This window comes from Melospiza melodia, chromosome 3 (assembly GCF_035770615.1).
Source record: "Melospiza melodia melodia isolate bMelMel2 chromosome 3, bMelMel2.pri, whole genome shotgun sequence".
NCBI classification, from domain to species: Eukaryota; Metazoa; Chordata; class Aves; order Passeriformes; family Passerellidae; genus Melospiza; species Melospiza melodia.
In genome coordinates, this window is record NC_086196.1 from 2,728,802 (window position 1) to 2,747,157 (window position 18,356).

The 18,356-nt window shown below is 39.7% G+C and overlaps 1 protein-coding gene across 3 annotated transcripts; it reads left to right on the forward strand.

Annotated features, from left to right (window-relative positions):
• On the forward strand, positions 1–18,356 carry RAB23 (RAB23, member RAS oncogene family). 3 transcript variants are annotated; one of them, XR_010027042.1, is made up of 8 exons: positions 1–119; positions 2,287–2,488; positions 3,290–3,375; positions 8,502–8,658; positions 10,115–10,197; positions 12,426–12,518; positions 13,381–16,036; positions 16,979–18,356. XR_010027042.1 is itself a non-coding variant. In XM_063150645.1 (7 exons), exons 2-7 carry the CDS (start codon positions 2,334–2,336, stop codon positions 13,518–13,520), a joined length of 714 nt encoding a protein of 237 aa, XP_063006715.1. In that variant the 5' UTR covers positions 1–119; positions 2,287–2,333; the 3' UTR covers positions 13,521–18,356. The 3 variants fall into 3 exon arrangements, 2 of the variants coding, with proteins under 2 accessions (XP_063006715.1, XP_063006716.1); XM_063150645.1 differs by having other exon boundaries at positions 13,381–18,356; XM_063150646.1 differs by having other exon boundaries at positions 4–123; positions 13,381–18,356.

Sequence of the window (18,356 nt, forward strand, 5' to 3'; positions counted from 1 at the left end):
TGTGCGTCCGGGTTGGGTCGGCCCCAGCGAGCGGTTTCCTCTCCCTCCCCTCCGTCTCCTCTTCCCTGCGCCCCTGCACCGCCGTGCCCTCGGAGGGAGCGCCGCCCGCTCCGTGAGGGGTTGGTGAGAGGGGCCGCGGGCGGGCGGGGATCGGAGCCAGGGCGCCCCGGACCATGGGCGGGAGCGGGGCCGGGGCTGCGGCAGGGGCCGGGGCGGCCGAGCCTCCACCCTCGGCGTGGCCCCTCAGGCAGGGCCGGGAGGTGCCGGTGGGATGGATCCCTGTGGGGAGACTCGTGGGTAGCTGCCCTTGTTCTCGCCCAAAATGGCCATCCGGCTTCCCGGCGCTAGCGGGGCTTGCCGAGCTCCGGGTAGCCGGGCGTGTTCCTGCCAATGCCGGCAGGAAACATCATCTGTCTGAGCGAGCCGAGCCAAGGGATCGGATAGCCGCGCCCTGCCAGCACGGGTGTGAGCGTGGTGATGGGCAGAGCCTGTAAAACGGGAGTATTTTCCCCTCATTCGAAAGCAGCGTGATCTGATTCTTGGGAGGAAATTTGCAGCTGTAAAATATTGCTGTGATGATATCCCGGCACGGCAAAGCGAGGGGGAAACTTAGCTTTTATCAGGTGGGCAGTGGTAAAGTAGCAAGCCCGAGGGCGGTCAAGAGAGACTTCAGAGCCTTGGAGCAGTTGGTTAAGGGAGCGGGAACACAAGCAGTGTTCTCTTCTGGCCTTCCACTCACAGGGAATGAAATAGGAAGAAAGAGGAAGAGCCTGGTGTTACAGGCAGAATTTTGATTTTTTGGTGGTGGGGGATCAGTCTACACAACAACCCTGCCTGCTTCCAATAGATTGGGTATATCTGTTTCGAAGGAGGAAACTTTACAAGAGTTAGTAGGACTCACTGAAATAGTCTTAGACTAGATATGAAAGGGATAAAACCAGGCTCAGTAGAGAAAAGTTTGGGGGAGGCATGCGTTTGAGGGATGGAGGTCCAGAGAGGGGTGGTGAGTAGATTTAAATCCATGTGGCAGCTGGTTGCTGGTGGTGTTCCCCAGGGCTTGGTGTTTGTGCCAGTGCTGTTAAATAACTTTACCAGTGATCTTGATGAAGTGATCATGTTCACCCTCTGTCAGTTTGGAGGTGACACCAAGTTGGGTGCGAGTGTTGGTCTGCTGAAGGGCAGGAAGGCTCTGCAGAGGCATCTGGACGGGCTGGATTGGTGGTCCAAGGCCAGTTGTGAGATGAAACAAGGCCAAGTGCCAGCTCCTACACTTGGGTCACAACAGCCCCGTGCAAAGCTACTGGGGATAGAGTGGCTGGAATGGGGCCCAGTGGGAAAGGGCCTGGGGGTGCTGGTCAGCAGCAGCTGATCATGAGCCAGTGTGTGCCCAGGTGGCCAGGAAGGGCAGGGACATCCTGGCCTGTGTCAGCAATAGTGTGGCCAGCAGGAGCAGGGCAGGGATTGTCCCCCTGCACTCAGCACTGGTGAAGCCACACCTCAAAATCCTGAGTGCAGTTCTGGGCCCCTCACTGCAAGAAGGAAACCGAGGGGCTGGAGAGTGTCCAGACAAGGGCAGTAAGGGGAAGGGTCTAGAACACAAGTCTAATGAAAAATGGCTGAGGGAGCTGGGGTCATTTGGCCTGGAGAAAAGGAAGCTCAGGGGAAATGTTATTGCTTTCTACAACCGCCTGAAAGGAGATTGTAGTGAGGTGGGGTTTGGTCTCATCTGCAAGTAACAAGCAATGGGACAAGAGGAAATGGCCTCAAGTTGTGCCAGGGGAGTTTTAGGATGGATATTAGAAAAAATTCTTCGCAGAAAGGATTGTCAAGCATTGCAAAAGGCTGCTTGGGGCAGTGAGGCAACATCACCATCCCTGGAGGTATTTGTGGCACTTAGGGACACGGTTTAGCACTGGGCAGTGTTGGGTTAATGATTGGACTTGCTGATCTTTGAGGTCTTTTCCAACATTAACGATTCTGTGATTTTGCAGTTCAGTGCCTCCATTTCTTCCTCACTAAGAAAAAAAGCCACCAAAACATCAGTGAAATATCTTTGCATTAAGCCAAATAAATTATTCTCTACTTCTAATTTTTATTAATTTTCAATTTGTAAGTGTCAAAGCAAAGCTAGTTAAATGACTTGCCAGAGGTCACTTAAGCAATCTGTGACAAAGACAGGAAGAAACTGTACTATCTATATGCACCCTAATCTGTGTGATCATCTTGCCTCTTGCTTTCTATTCACAGCATTTTGATGAACATAATAGCTATTTACTTTGTTGACAGAATCAGTAGTTTCCTGAATAAACCAGAGAGTCACCTGAGACGCAAAGATGTTGGAAGAAGATATGGAGGTGGCCATCAAGGTGGTAGTAGTAGGAAATGGAGCTGTTGGGAAGTCCAGTATGATTCAGCGATATTGCAAGGGGATTTTTACAAAAGACTACAAGAAAACTATTGGTGTAGATTTCCTGGAAAGACAGATCCAGTATGTATTAAACAGATGACATACTACTGATTTTTACCTCTCTCTCTATTTCTCTTTTCTGTTGTAATCCTGACACTTATGAAGGCTTGGAAAACAAAGCCTGCTGTTTCTGAAGTACACTAAAAGGAGTTGTTTTCTCTCTTGCACTGTGGGCTAAAGTTATATCCTTTATTCTCCATCCAAAATTTAAAATTATAAATAAAATCTGGAATATCTGGCATACCAGGCTCTTTGACAAGTTTGCTTTGTATTCTACCACCAGCTGATTATTTTAACATTTTTTTAATGATTTCTTGTGAAGAAGTAAAACTGCTTATGATAAAAAAATAAACACAAATTTGTTAGCCAATGTAGAAAAAAATTACTGCGAAAAAATGATTGTCTTTATGCAATATAAGCAGGTAATACCCTATTATGTTGGTAAAGTGGAAAATTGTATGATAAGGAGAAGTAAGAAAATTCTATAAGTTCTGCAAGCTGATGAAAAAGGCAAAAGCACCATTCCTCAGGCACCTAAGTTTTGTTTTGATGTCTATCTTATTTTTCACTATTGAGAGAAATGTAGAGGAAGAGGAAAATATAATACAGATTGTCTGTAAAAAAGATATAATGTAGTTGAGGGAGTATTGCCATAGTATGTTATGAAGGTGAATGAATATTAATTATGTTACATTATGTTTAAATCCAGTTAAATTTTATTTGGATTACTCCTATAGTGTAGAAACAGAAGTATTTCCATGACATTTGCTTTGATTTGTTCCTGTTACTGTATTGATGACAAAACTGTCTTGTTTATTTCAGAGTTAACGGTGAAGATGTCAGGCTAATGTTATGGGACACTGCAGGTCAAGAGGAATTTGATGCAATAACTAAGGCCTACTATAGAGGTGAAAATACCATGTTTGTTGTTTGGTAGTTGGGGTTTTCTTGGTCGGCACATCTCTAAAATATTTTCATATCTTTATATTAAGAATTTTAGTTATTTCATGTGTGTGTGCAAAGCATGTTTAGTTCAGCTTTTTCAATTCTTAAGTATTTTTTCTCTTTGTGCAAGTTCCTTGTCTTAATTATGTCCACTTTATGCAGTAGTGCCCTTTAGAAAACATTGAATGAAATGAGACAAATGTCTGCACAGAAACTGGACAGAGTGTAGATATTCAAACAATCAGATGCAAATGTGTATTTTCCCTCTAAAAGTGTTTCATTACTTCTGTGAGACACACATTTGTAAATATTCCAAAAACTGTGGATGAGGCACATGGGAATTAATCCAAGGGGGGGAAATCCACCAGTCATCCTAGAAAGACAGTTTACAGGGCACAAGAGTTCTTTTACTAGTACAGTGTGCCTCAAATACATTAAAGAGCAATAACATAAGTGTATTTACTCCATCAAATAAACTGTATTATTTGTGTAAAGGCAGCTTATCTATTTAACCTGCTACAAATTGCATACTTAAGCTTTCTTTGCTTATAATTTAACAATGGTTCTGTAAATGTTTCTCTTTATTTTTTTTTTATGGGAGAGATACAAATGATTTGGCAAAGATTCCAGTGTTCAGTTCTTGCAAATTACTTACCCGAGATGGGGAGAAAATATACTGCTATGGTATAAAATTACCTTATTTGGAGATAAAGTAATGATTATGCCAGGCTGTTTCAGGGTGTTAGAGTCTTATGATTGTTTTATGTTTCATAATCAATTTGCTAATTGGTGGGGGTTTTTGGTGATGCTTCCTGTTGTTGCCTGTGATTGATGATTACTGTTTCCTCAGAGAAAGGTCTTCTTTTGTCATGTGGATATAAATAATTTACAGCTGGCAAGTTGAGCATACCAATTTTGGATGGTAGTAGTTGATTCTCTTGGAGCTTTGTTTTCACTGTCCTGGCCTTTGCTCCTCTTGTGTGCTTTGCTCTCCCCAGTTGTTTCAAGGCAAAGACTTTTTCTCCTAATTACTGGGACTGATAGGTTGGAGTATGGAGCATTGAGAAGAACTCAGGACTACATCTACTGGCCTCACTTACCACAAGCAACCTGCTGGTTTAAAAACAAAATAAAAAATTTGCATTAATACCTTGAAATCGTGGTTATGACTCAAGCCCAGCGTAGTGCTGTTAGATCTCTGCTTGGAGTTCTTTGTACAGAAGTTCTTTTTGCACAGTCAGGCTGTTCACCTTGTAGCAGCACGATGGGTATGCAATAAATAGTTCAAGGTGTCAGATGCAGAGACTGCTCTACACTAGACTTTGACTCATGAAGGCTGAGGGAAATCAGAAAAGCCTGGAGTGCAGTTTTGGTCTAGCCTCAGCAATCACGCTATTATAGAAGAAAAAGTCAAGCTTACTTTGGAAATGCCAGGCTTTTATTGTTAATAAGGGGAGGGCACCTCTAAGTTAGGTCAGATAGATGCTGGCTGTTAATTGAAGGTTTGCTTCTCCCATAGGTCACTGTCCCACTATCATTGCACTGGGGCTTATGTACTCCCCTGGGACACTGTGTATTGTCAGTTCCTCAGTGCTCACACAGGAATGCTTCAGAACCTGGCTGAGTGTTTGTTGTCCAGGGACCAAATTCATTCAGCCTTGCAGAGAAAGAGCATTGGAGCTGACACTGGATTTGTTGTGTGGTTTCCTACGTGCAGGCAAGTGTGTGCAGCCAGTGCAGTTGCATGCCCACAGTCACACAGTGCAAGGAGTACAGCAGCCTAAATTCAGAGCTGAAGGAAGCACTGTATATATTTAGTAATTTATTTTTTGTCTTGTCCCATGCATCTTCTCAGCAGCTTCTATGTGATTGAAGTCAAATGTTTCTCAAAGTAGTATTTGATAATTTCTTCGTGCATGTATCTTCTTCCTTCTAGTACCACTGGTGTATCTTGAATATCCTTGCTAGGTTTTTGATGGAAGACAGACATCTTGCTCATTAGTGTGTTACTCAGTTGCTGATTAGTCAAATTGTCAGAATCCTCATTTTGTTGCAAAATAGTTCAGTCTTCATAATCAAGCCTTCATAGGATTGCTTTCATTTGCATTTGTTAATTTGTCTGTAGTAAATATGATAATGGAAGACCCTAGTACAGTTATTTTAAGTACTGTTAAGGAGACATTAAATCCTGCTGAGTCTGTCAAAGACAGGCAGGATCCATAGAAGTTAAAACATCAGCAGTAAACAAGAATTTCTGGATGATAATACTGGATTTTGATCTCAGTGTGAGATTGAAGTCACCACCAGTTTTATAGGGAATATGTGCTTTCTGTTTTAGCTTGGATAGCTGAGGCAAAGTACTGAGTGAAATGAGTAGGGTCAGGTATAAAGCCTGTGAGAGTCCTCTCATGGCAAGGAATTTCCTTACACTTTCTATTACAAAGGCTTTGTACCTTTATGAAAGGAAAAAAATGTGTGGTCTATGTGGATAGGATAGTCTGCTGAGGCAAATTCAGCTGACAAGCTCATGCTTTACTTGAATTAAGTAGCACTAGTCTCTAAATTCTTTTCTAAATTGCTCTAGGTATAAATATTATGTCAGTGATTCTGCAGGTAGTTGAAGCATTTTAAAATATAGAGGAATTATCAATGCAGTAATTGCACACAGTGTCATTTTCTTCAGTACTTTAAAGTAGCTTTTTGGAACAGCTTCTTACAAAGGAACTTTAATTTAAAATATTCATTGAGAGCATCCTGAGCTGTTATGTTCCTGTTTGACATGATCCTGAGCCTTTGCTGCTGGTGCCTGTTGTACATAATCTGTTGTATGACAGAGGTGGTGTATGACTCCATTAGCAGTGGGTGACTGACATAGTAATGGTACTGACTCTTGAAAACTGTCAGTGCCTGCATAAAAAGGTGTTTATGTGGTTAAATTCTAAGGTTTGTCTATTTTTGTCCTCCTTAGAACTCTTAGATGGATATTACAATTTCTTAAATTGTTTATGTTTTCAGTAAAACTACTGAGTATTCAGCAGATTTCTTGAAGATGAAAAGAATTTGCATATTAAAATCTCTGCTCTGCAGTGTCTTCTGTTGAACTCTGTTGCCATACTAACTTCTGCACCATACTGAGGCACACTTCAGAAAGATCACAGTTGATACTGTTTTGCATTGAACCTGAGAAGAAAAACTACTTTTGTTTTCTCTTCTTTAATAAACATCTTACAGAGTTATTGGATTAGTTAAGTCTGATATTTATGATCCAGTGATTGAAAACTTTTGCAGATGTTTGGAAATACACAATAACACGAGTGTATAGAATTTGTCTTTGTTGATGATACTTTATTTTACTGTTGTTTGTTGTAATAATCTTGAAGGTCCTCAAAACTATTTCAGTTTGACTCTTTATTAAAGCCTGTCATATAATTTCCTTTTGAAATGAATATGGGCAAGCTGAGGTATTTTTACTGTCCTTGGCCTGCATTCTACCTATACTATATGTAAACTGAATAAAGTCTGATGTAGTGTGCTACCTTCTCTTTACCTACCACATGCCAGGGCTTTTCCCTCTAAACTTACTGTTACTTGTGGTAGCATTCAGAAGGAATGGGTGGAAGGAGAAAGATGAAGTGAAGGTGTCTTAGCTTGGAAACTTCACAAAGGATTTCTTGGCCTTGAAACTGAACAAAGTGATGTTTACAGATGGTGGGAGTATTTTAATAAATGCTCTCATCTCCATTATGCTACTATGTGAGATAATAGGCAAATGCAAACCAACCTGCTTTGGAAGGAATAATGTATTTTACACCTTTGTTGCAGGAATTGCATCAGAATAATTGCATATGTTAGAGTACAGTGTGGACAGTAGGGAAAACACAGTTTTACAACACAAATAATAGCAGACATTATGGAAGGGTGCATTGCTGCTTTTTTACTGGTAGAGCTTCAGTTGAAGTTCTTAGGGCAGTTCTTACTGTTTTATATAAAACCATACCAGAAGAGTCTTAATATGCATATGGAAGAATGTTAAAGAGCAAAAGAGCATAGGAAATCTTTCTGGAAATAGACTCTGAACTTGGCTTTTAAAAATCTAAATAAATGCAATCCTAGTAAGAGAACTTACATGCTTTGTGCCAGAGAAATAGAAAGATAAACAGAGTACAGGAATCGGGAATACTTTGTGAAACTCAGAGATAAAATTCATACTGGTGAAAAATTTTTCATGCTATATGACATTCATGGGAGATCTTCACCACAAGATTATGCTAAAGTCTCAAAAACACTGGCTATCTATTCTTTCATACTCTGTTACTAAATAACTAGCACATTGAAGGCATATAAATAATGAAGTGTGCAAAGAAAAGCACTTTCTGAAGAATAATAAAGGACTACTGGACAGTCAGAAGACTACACACTAATATTTCAGCTGTGGAGGTACCTTCTCAGTATCCAGGGAGTTTAACTTTTAACTGTTCTTTATTTACAGAACCATAACCAGAGGTTTTGTATAATTTATTGTAGTGCTCTGATAGAATTATTAGACTATCTGATAGTATTAATTAGAAGCACACTTATTTTCCCCCAAAAGGTACTAACAATTTACTTGAAATAGTCACAACTTCATCTGAAAACGTTTTAAAGTTTTCTGCTTTTCAGAATCCAGATTACTGTACCACAAAGAATAATGTGAAATGTGCTTTACAGATGCTGCATACAGGAAAAAATCTGCCTCCTGGCCTCCATTAATCTGTCTGTAAAACAGCAATAAATGAACCTCCCCTTCCCTTTTTCCAGCCTTTCCAGACCTCCTTCTGTTCCTTTCCCCTGCATACATTCAGTGTGCTGGAATTAGCCTTAAAGGTAACAGACATCAAAAAAATGGCTGTAATGACCAAAGTAATATGGCAATGAATTTTCATTTAGGCAATCTATGACCAGTAGTTTGACACAACCTGGTAGTAAAAGTGCATGTTTGTGGGAAATATTTTAAAAATCCTTCATATTTTAAATAATTACAATTTTTTTTCTATTGTTTATTGGCTAATTTGGGTGTATTTGTATTTCTAATTTATTTGTATATTTCTAGGAGCCCAGGCTTGTGTTCTTGTGTTTTCGACAACTGACAGAGAGTCCTTCAAAGCAATCCCTACCTGGAAACAAAAAGTTGTGACTGAAGTTGGAGATATTCCCACAGTTCTTGTGCAGAATAAGATTGATCTTCTTGATGACTCTTGCATAAAGAAGTAGGAGTTCTATTGTAGTACTTTTAAAGATCAATAGGTGCCTCCTGTATTCACAAGTTTTAAAAAAAGAAGTCTGTGAGAGTTTCTGGTGAAGAGTTAGAGTATCTGGGTTGTCCTTCCTGTGTCCTGCATCTAGACATGCCCTAGAAGCACACAGGGTGGGTGTTGCTGCATGAATGTAGACAGTCACACTTGGGCAGATGTGCTGCAAAGCTAGGAGCTTTCTGTTTATTTCATGCTGCATCCTGAAGCCAAAAGTAATAGAGGAAAGACATAAAAAGATTGGTTCTGGCATAGTGTGATTCCCACCCTTTTTTTTTCCCCTAAAAATCTAAAACTATAGATTTTCTTTCCTGTTAAACTTCAGCTACCTTTAAACTGTGCTGTGCACCATTGAAGGCACATTGTCTGTTCAGCTAGTAAATGCTTGCTAATATTCTTTGCTTTCTTTAATTCGTTTTTTATTATTCATTTTTATCAAAACATTGTGACTCTGTAGAAATATGTATGTGGTAATATTCTCAAACTGCATGGTGCTGAATCTTCCTTGCTGTATTTTTCTTTACAGATTTTATTATCAATTCATTCTGCCCTTGTGTGTGTGTGACAAATTTCATTCTTGTCGTAAAATCAGCTTAGCAAATGTGTTTATTTATCACAGCATTTCATGTAGAAAATAGTGCATGATCAAGTTGATCATTCTCCACTTCTTCAATTTCTATCATCTTCCTGAGAGATTTAAAGTATTTCTTCTTTTTTTGTTGTTTCCTGCACTGGCTTTCTTTGTTGTCTGTTTGCTATCATTGATGGCATAAATCAGCTTCTACTTCTTCTGCAAAGAATTCTGAGGATTTTTCAAAGGAAAAGCAAAATTGCATTTGAACTCCTCCTTTATTCATGGTATGTCACTTAGGTTTGGTTCTCAGAATACTCTGTCAGCCTCAGTAATATAATCTTTCTGATGATTTGATTTTCCTTAGGGAAATATTCATAAGTTTCTTAAACTTTAATATAAGTTCTTTTTCACTTCACAGAAGAAAGTAATTCTTGATTTCATCTGTGCACTCATCTGATTGCATAGCATACTGCTTCATTAAGATATGCTTAAGGATTAATTTTTGTTGTTGTTTAGAGTTTGCAGTGATAGTGCTGTTAATTGCAGTGATAGTGCTTTTGGTTTCACCGACACACTTCTTTGAACCCTTGGGAAGTTTTATGTAATGAAGTCAGTAAATACTGGAAAGAATTCCTTTGAGTCATAAAGACACGGCATGTAAAATACCTTCTTTTTGGAGTGGAGACAGTGTAAAGAAATTAAGGATTAGGTATTTTTTGACTGTCTTGAATTTCTCAACCCACTTTGCCACGTTTAACTTAATATGGCATTTTGTTGATAAGAATAAATGCTGAGGAATGAGCCAAGTAAGGCCTTACAAAGCCGTCTTGTGTTGTGCAGTGAGGAGGCGGAAGCGCTGGCAAAGAAGCTGAAGGTGCGGTTCTACCGAGCGTCGGTGAAGGAAGACCTGAACGTGAGCGAAGGTAGGCGGTGCCGGAGGGGTGTGGGTGAGGGAACACCTGACCGTGAGCGAAGGGAGGCGGTGCTGCGGGAAGGGGTGTGGGTGAGGGAAGGAACGTGAGCGAGGGCAGGCGTGCCGGGAGGGAGTGGATGAAGGCAGAGCTGACCGTGAGCGAGGGCAGGCGGTGCCGGGAGGGAGTGGATGAAGGCAGAGCTGACCGTGAGCGAGGGCAGGCGGTGCCGGGAGGGAGTGGATGAAGGCAGGGCTGACCGTGAGCGAGGGCAGGCGTGCCGGGAGGGAGTGGATGAAGGCAGAGCTGACCGTGAGGGAAGGCAGGCGGTGCCGGGAGGGAGTGGATGAAGGCAGAGCTGACCGTGAGCGAAGGGAGGCGGTGCCGGGAGGGAGTGGATGAAGGCAGGGCTGACCGTGAGCGAGGGCAGGCGTGCCGGGAGGGAGTGGGTGAAGGCAGAGCTGACCGTGAGGGAAGGCAGGCGGTGCCGGGAGGGAGTGGATGAAGGCAGGCGGTGCCGGGAGGGAGTGGATGAAGGCAGAGCTGACCGTGAGGGAAGGCAGGCGGTGCCGGGAGGGAGTGGATGAAGGCAGAGCTGACCGTGAGGGAAGGCAGGCGGTGCCGGGAGGGAGTGGATGAAGGCAGGCGGTGCCGGGAGGGAGTGGATGAAGGCAGAGCTGACCGTGAGCGAAGGCAGGCGGTGCTGCGGGGAGCGTGTCCCGTCCTGGCGCTGCTGCACGGCCTGAGCATCCCCCCGGGTTGGAGCCAGCTGGCTCTTACACATCCTTGCATGATGGTGGCAACCCTCTTTATATTCCATAGCAGCACGCCTTGAACACAGCTAAAACTACCTGTGTTCAGTGGGTGAGGCCTATTTCTTTGTGCACATCTTTCTCTTCCACAAACACACACAGCTGCGAGGTTCACAAGGGCCAGTGTGTTATGGCTCCTCAGTCCTAATGACTGTCAGTAAGCACGAGCTTTTAAAACAAATACACATAGTAGAAGCTCAATTATTGCAACATAAAAACTGTTGAGCATTGTTTTGTAATTTTAATAGTTAATAAGTAATTGATAGAAACAATTATTTTATATTTTAGTCCTGTTTAGATAAATTACATTAAAAGATTGCATCTCTTGCAGTGTTTTGCCTACTGGTGATATTTGATTAGTTCCTAAGTACCACTTTTAATGTACTTAATTTCATAGGAGTAGTGTTAAAATTTTGAGTCTCTGCCTTTTGTGGACTGGGTTTGAATAATCATGTACTGGACTCCCTAATGATATATTCTTGTTTAATTAGCCAAGATTATTAGTAAACTCCCTGTTTCTTCTATATTAACATCATTCACCATGGGAAAAATTTGCAAGAGAAAATGTAAAAGTCTTTTGTATCATCTTTAAATGAGTTTAATTACAGATGTAAATAATCATAACACATCTAAGTTCTGAAAATTCTGCTTTAGTTGTATATTTTTTCAGATTCCTAGGTCAACTTTATATATGCCAATAGAAATGAGGGTAGCATTAGTTAATTAGAAAAACCTTGTTGCCAAGTTTTATTAATAGACTTATTTTACGTGACTACTGTTTTTCTAATGCTTCTTGCAATATATATATATATATATATATATATATATAATTCCTACATTAATTGTATATTGAATACATGACTGTAACAAGTTCCAAGTTGCATTAATTGAAACATTTGGCAATATGTGTGTTTCTTTTTTTTTTTTTTTAATATATATAAGAGCATTGAGATATTTCTGTGCAGGACTTCAGAGTACTGCAATCTGTAAGAGCTGGGCTGGTACTGGAGTTGTTGTGATCTTCACAGCAGTGTTGTTGTTGCTTCTCATCCTGAGCTCCTCTCCAGCCCTCTCTGAATGCCTCATCCCCTTTTATCCCAGCTACCTCGACGGGCTACAGCTGCTGCCCAATTAAGCACATCACAGCTGCAGCCCATTTACAATACCTAGAATCAGGGCAATACAATACAGAGATCACTGCCATACATATATTTACAATACATATATTTACTCAGGCCCCTACATGGAGTGACCTGGATTCTGCTCAGGCACACAGGCTTGCCCAGAATCACTCACCAGCTTGTGCTAAACCTGGGATGTGAAATGCACTTTTGTCACCATGCAGAATTTTAATATAATGACATGATGATGATTATTATTATTTTTAAGCATTCTGTGATATACCTTTTTTCTTTTTTAACTTTCCAGTTTTTAAGTATTTGGCTGATAAATATCTTCAAAAGCTCAAGCAACAAACAGCAGAAGATTCAGAAGTAGTACATAAAAGCAGTAACAAGATTGGTATGTATACTATAATAAAAAAAAACCCCTAGAAACAGTATTTTGTGCCATCAAAGCTTATGGTTTCATCTGTTTCCATATGGAATTAATACAAGGGGAATCAGAGTCTAATTATTACCTCCCTATCTTAGGATATCATCTCTTTCTGCAAAATAACTTTGTGACTCTTTAAAATTACAAGATGGCCAAACTGATGCACAAAAGTTTCTAGCTAATGCTTGGCAAGTGCCCTTTTACTAAATTCATTTAAACAAGATTGTGCAAGGATTTGAGAAGGATGTTTATTGGGCTTTTTAATGTAATTACCATTACATAACATTGCTCATCTCGGTGTGGACTTAAAAGACTCATGGGGAAAGAATCTGGCATGTAATCAAAAGGTGTTTGGAAGTTGCCTTCTGTAAGAAAACACTAAAACACTGAACTTCTGTAGTTCTTTAAAGCTTTTCTGAGTCAGGTAATTTATTTTCCTTAAAGCACTCCCTTTTTATTCCAGCTTTTACTTACCTTTATATCAACAAAGTTTCTGAATTTTAAATCGCCATCTCTGTCTTCTGTTATGTTACTCAACTAACCACAGCTTTGTGCAGGTAGTAACATACACATACACAGATGAGTACCTATGTTGCCCTTCAATTACACAGGTGCATACCAGCTTTAAATACTGCCTGGCTAGTAATTGCAACTGCCTCTACTTCCAATTTAGCTGCAAAATTTACTCAAAATAGATTTAAAGCTAGTGCATACGTTTGAGGTGCTGTGCTATGCCTTACCAGGTACTGTGTCTAAAGTGTTCATGTATTATGCTGCAAGCAGTAAACAAAGTGAATATGCAAATGCTTCTCTTGTCTGAATTCTGTAGGTGTTTTTAATACAGCTGGTGGAAGCCACCCCAACCAGAATTCTAGCACTCTTAATGGTGGAGATGTCATCAACCTTAAACCCAACAAACAGAGGACCAAGAAAAACAGAAGTCCTTTCAGCAACTGCAGTATACCTTAGACCACTTCTGGAGGAAATTAAGCAGCTCAGAGAATTGGATGAAGTTGTGCAATTGACTACAGAATAAAGCCAGCCGTGGAGGTATTTTTACCGGTGCTTTAGCAAATCTTGTGCCTCCTAGACAGAGGGTGGATTTTGATGAACTCGCTGACGCCGTGGGTTTGTTGTGTGCCGTGAGACACCTGGTGGTGACACACAGAACCGTGGCTGCCTCGTGCACTTTGTACAGATTAGGTGAGCTTTTCCTTTCTCAAGGAATTCCTTACAGAGCTATGAAGTAGGTATTGCTGAATTGCAGAGCACATTTAATGTAAGAATAATACTTACACGTATAGGTACGGACTGTAACGCTACGGCCCAAGGTAATGTAGCAACCTTGAAACTAAATTTCAAAGAAAATATTAGAATTGGTTAGTCAGGACACTTAACAAGATAAATGAAGAGCAAAAAAACTCTACTTCATTTTATGCCTGACCATATTAATATTCTGCCAGGATTCTGTGGGTGCAAGATCCTTGCATTATATATGTGTGTGCTAAGGTATATATGTAAACATTTGGGATGAATATCTAGGCTTGGTTCCAATGTGTACATTACTTGGAGATCAGCTAATGACCATCAAATAGCATCTTCTAATTGTCCTTTAAAAATGTTGCATTTCAAATGAGGCTTTCCAAGCTGTCACTGTGTATGTTTAACTTGCTATACTTCGGGCCTAAAAGCTTAGATTTAAAAATGTGTGGTGCCAAAAATGCTCCTTTTTACCTAATGCTGTGCTACAGATGTTTTGTAAGTTTGTTTTTCTCAGTCTTAACAGGTTGAACAAATAACACTAATAGCTATTCAGAAGGAACATATAATCATGTTCTTGTTCAAATTTGATTGTTGTATCCTGTGTCATCTTATGAAAAAGGAATTTTCAAAGTGGTGTTACAAAGTATTTATCTTATTTGAAATTTTTTCATAGATACCATAAACTAAGTTACAGGGATCCAAAAAATTGCAGCTGATTATGTTAGGGAGACATTCTTGAATGTTGTCTCAGATTTAAAGTTAAGGAAATCTAATTCTGCAAGATGAGAGACATGGCAAAAAATTTTCAAAGTGCTTCAGTAATTTTACAGAACTGATGTAGGTGTTTAGGAGCCCAAATCTAACTTCAAGGTTATTTGGGCTAAGGCTCCTAAATCACTAAGGTGCTTTTAAAGATGCTAAGCAAGATACCTTTTATTTAGCAAAAATGAACACTTTATAATCCTCTTCAAGAGTATGCATGCTTTTTAAAAACTATCCATTTTGTTTACATGTTTTTGTATGGTATGATATAATTTTAACTTTCTAAGATTTCTACAAGTCTGCCAGTGACAAATGCAAAATCTGCTGCTTAAAAAAATCAGAGTTTTAATAATTTTGTAAATGGTGTATGAGAATGAAAATTGGTTGAGCGGTCCTGTATATTTTTGAAGGAAGGACTTTTCACTATGTGAATTCATGTAGGAAGCTTGACTGACTTTGTTTCTAAGTCAATGAGTATGAAAACTGAAATGTGTTGTTATTCCCACTGTCTGCAGGGAGAGGAGTGAGTGGCAAGTTATGCACAAACACTAAAGATCTCTGAATCTGTATTTTATGTTTACTGTATGAGGCTTTGGACCGAGTACCACAGTTTCTTTGACAAGCTGTTAGAGATCTCCTGTTGCTGGCAAGAAAGAGGGCACTCCATCCCTTTTGCTATTGCAACAAAATTGTGTTTTCTTCACTGTAATGTTTGTTTCCTGTGTTTTCTCTTGGATAAAGGCCTCTATTTTTTAACAAGTGCATTTAATCACTGTATGTATAAATGGAGTCAAGTCCTACCTGTCTTAGCAGTTTAAGAAGTAAGGTACTTGGGATAAGATGATTGAACATCATGGGGCCACCTCACAGCTTAGAGGAGAGTGTATGCATGAAGAATTTTGACAACTGTTTTTAATATGGAAACTTTTACATTTCACTGTCTGTCTACAAGTTTCATGGGGTTTTATTCATTTTTTATGAAAAACAAACAAAACCACAAAGTGTTTGAAACATCTTTTTTTGCCTTGTTTGACTTTGTACAGTGTACTGAAAAGTAAGTCTTTATTATGTATAATGACAATTTGTACTATTTTATGTTATACTGTAACACACTGTACAATTACTTAGGTTGTTTGTATTTAGAGTATGTCACTATAAACTACTGCTTTTAACAACTCAGCAGTTGTTTCATAGGTGGAGACTTGACAGACTTGATAAATTTAAGGTATGTTGAAATGTAGTGCATATACTTCAATATAGGAATAGTTACTTGCAGCATTGGGTAACAGTGAGTTTTCATTTTACTCCCACCCTAAATCTGAAGTGGATCTTTCTTTGTTGAGACCTTGCAGTGCTTGTTCTCTAACATGACTGTGATGGAAACTGCTCAAATTAACATCTTCCTGGGAAGTGCCCTGCATGTATGCTGCTTCAGAATTTTGATTCTTTATTCTACTGAGGTTAGTGTGTAGGTGTAAACCAGATGACTTGCATATTGCAGGAACCCCTTGGGTATTCACATCACTCTTCAGTGTCACTAACTTTTGCCTTTTGGAAGAAGAGACATACCTAAATGTTTTAGCACTTGTGTTGTCCCTCATGAATATAATATAATATAATTTTTGTTATAAACACTACTTCATTCTCCACTCAAAGTGTACTCATTGAAATATCATATGTTTTAGTTAGCAAAACCTACAGGTGCAGGGCTGGTAATAAAAATGCTCTTCTTTTTGCATCCCTGGGACTGCATGGTGGGTGAGGAGGTGCCTCTGTTACATCCATGATACCCTGGATTAAGAGCAAGAGATTCTTGTGCCACAAGACACAAATTTCATGGCAGTCCTGTAGATTCTTCTTATATCTCTTGAATAGCTCATTGGCTGTATTATCTGGGTCTTGCCACAATTCTTTGCCCTTGGCTGATAAAGCTACCACTAGCAGGAAACTTCAATGATTGTTAATGCCTTAGTGAAACAGGGATTCACTAAAGATTATGACACTATAGCTTTGTCACTTCTGTGTTGTATCCATTCAGTGAATGGGTGTTCTCCCAGTACGTGGGGCATTGTTAGATGCAAAGCAGTAATGCTAGGGATGTATTTCCAACTGGAAATAGCAAATATCAAAGTTGTATGACTGATCACACTAATTTTTGCGTTTGTGGTTAATTTTGTGTGTGTGGTTAATTTAAAAAAGACTTTAAATATTCCACTTAAGACAATTTTGAAGCTTCCTTATTTTCAGTGTTTCTTAAGGAAACACTTTTGTAGTCAAAATGCCTGAATTACCACACTGTCAGTCTGATTTCCTGTTTAATTTTTATGCTTTGGTAAAATATAACTTTTTACTTTCTTCATTATTGGGCTGAAGCACATCTGACACGAACTTTTCCTTCGCAGCATTTCTATAGAGGTGGAATAATCTAAAGAGCATTGAGCAGCTGAACACGCAGCACTCTGGGGGGTTATGTGGGGTACATGCACAAGACTCAGCAGGCCTTGAAGCTGTTCATGCACCTTCTTCAGGCTGAGAGCTGCAGGTATTAACAGGGTGAATGATCTGCCCTTCTCTGTGGGAGTTTATCATTCAGCAAGCCAACACACATGCTGCTCCATTCCAGGACACTACCTGAGCCCCTGCTGCTTTTCTAAGTGTAGTCATAGACCTTCAGCTGAAGTTCCAGTACCTGAACACTAACTGTACCAAAATTAGAGTGCAAGGATGGTCCAGTGGGCTTGAATTCATCTAAATGACCTTGCCATCTTTTTGAAGGAAGCTAAAGTTGTGCAGATCTTCTTTCTAACGCACAAATAGTACTGAGAGAAGAAAATAATTCTCTGTTAAATGTGGCATCCAAGCAGATAATCAAAGCAATGCTTAGATTTAAGATGAAAGGTGCCTGTAATGGAATAAGAGAAACCTGCTAATGTTCTGTGTCAGAGTGTTCTATATGAGTCATCTCAAAGCCAGGTGAGTACTTAGTACTGAACTGGGCTCATTCTCAGGTTTCTAGTGGAAGGGTAATACTGATAAGTAGTTTGTCAGTTCTGCCAAACTCACTAAAGTTGATAAGAAAAATTAAAAATTATTGTGCACCAGAAGAAACACCACTCTCATTGTGAGGATTAAGATACATTGTTACTAATGGCTTAAATGTAACTGGCTAAAAGAGGAAATGTACATAACTGGTTTTATCACCATCATGATCTCAAGTAAATGTAACAGATTTGTAGAAAAAAAAAGTCAACATACCATAAATCCTCAATCAGAAGAATCAGTGTTTAAAACTCAGTATCTTGTGTATGCTGTTCTGTAAAATCCCTACAAATTAATTCTGCTGTTCTCTTGTGACACTAGTTGCATTATGCAACTTAAAACGTTTGTTTGCTTATTGTTGTCTGATATGTCACTACTTTTGTGGTTATGTTAAATTGTCAGTACATTAAATTTCAAAAATTGCTGTAACTACAAGCTGTGCAATCTTAATCTGATTGAGAAACGTGTGCTTGATTCTTGGGTGTGTGTTGCCAACAGCTGGATCAAAGGCAGCACGTGAGAGCACTGGCAGGAACAATTGTGGATGCCCCAGACAAACAGAAATGGTGTTTCTTAGCTCTTGCCCCTGATTTCTTTACCATAAGGTTGAAATACAAAATAGGGATTCTTTTCTGCTCTTTCTGGTCATTTTGCTTTTTATGATTGGTCTGGCCGATACAGTGACAAGGTTCAAGATTGTAGACATTGGAAGTGGCATTAAAGCAATATTAATACATCAAA

Excerpts from the sequence above, each read along its gene's own strand:
- RAB23 (XM_063150645.1), top strand. The coding sequence starts at position 2,334 with ATGTTGGAAGAAGATATGGAGGTGGCCATCAAGGTGGTAGTAGTAGGA. Across the intron at positions 2,489-3,289 it reads TTCCTGGAAAGACAGATCCA|AGTTAACGGTGAAGATGTCA; the intron begins GTATGTATTAAA and ends TGTTTATTTCAG. Across the intron at positions 3,376-8,501 it reads AACTAAGGCCTACTATAGAG|GAGCCCAGGCTTGTGTTCTT; the intron begins GTGAAAATACCA and ends GTATATTTCTAG.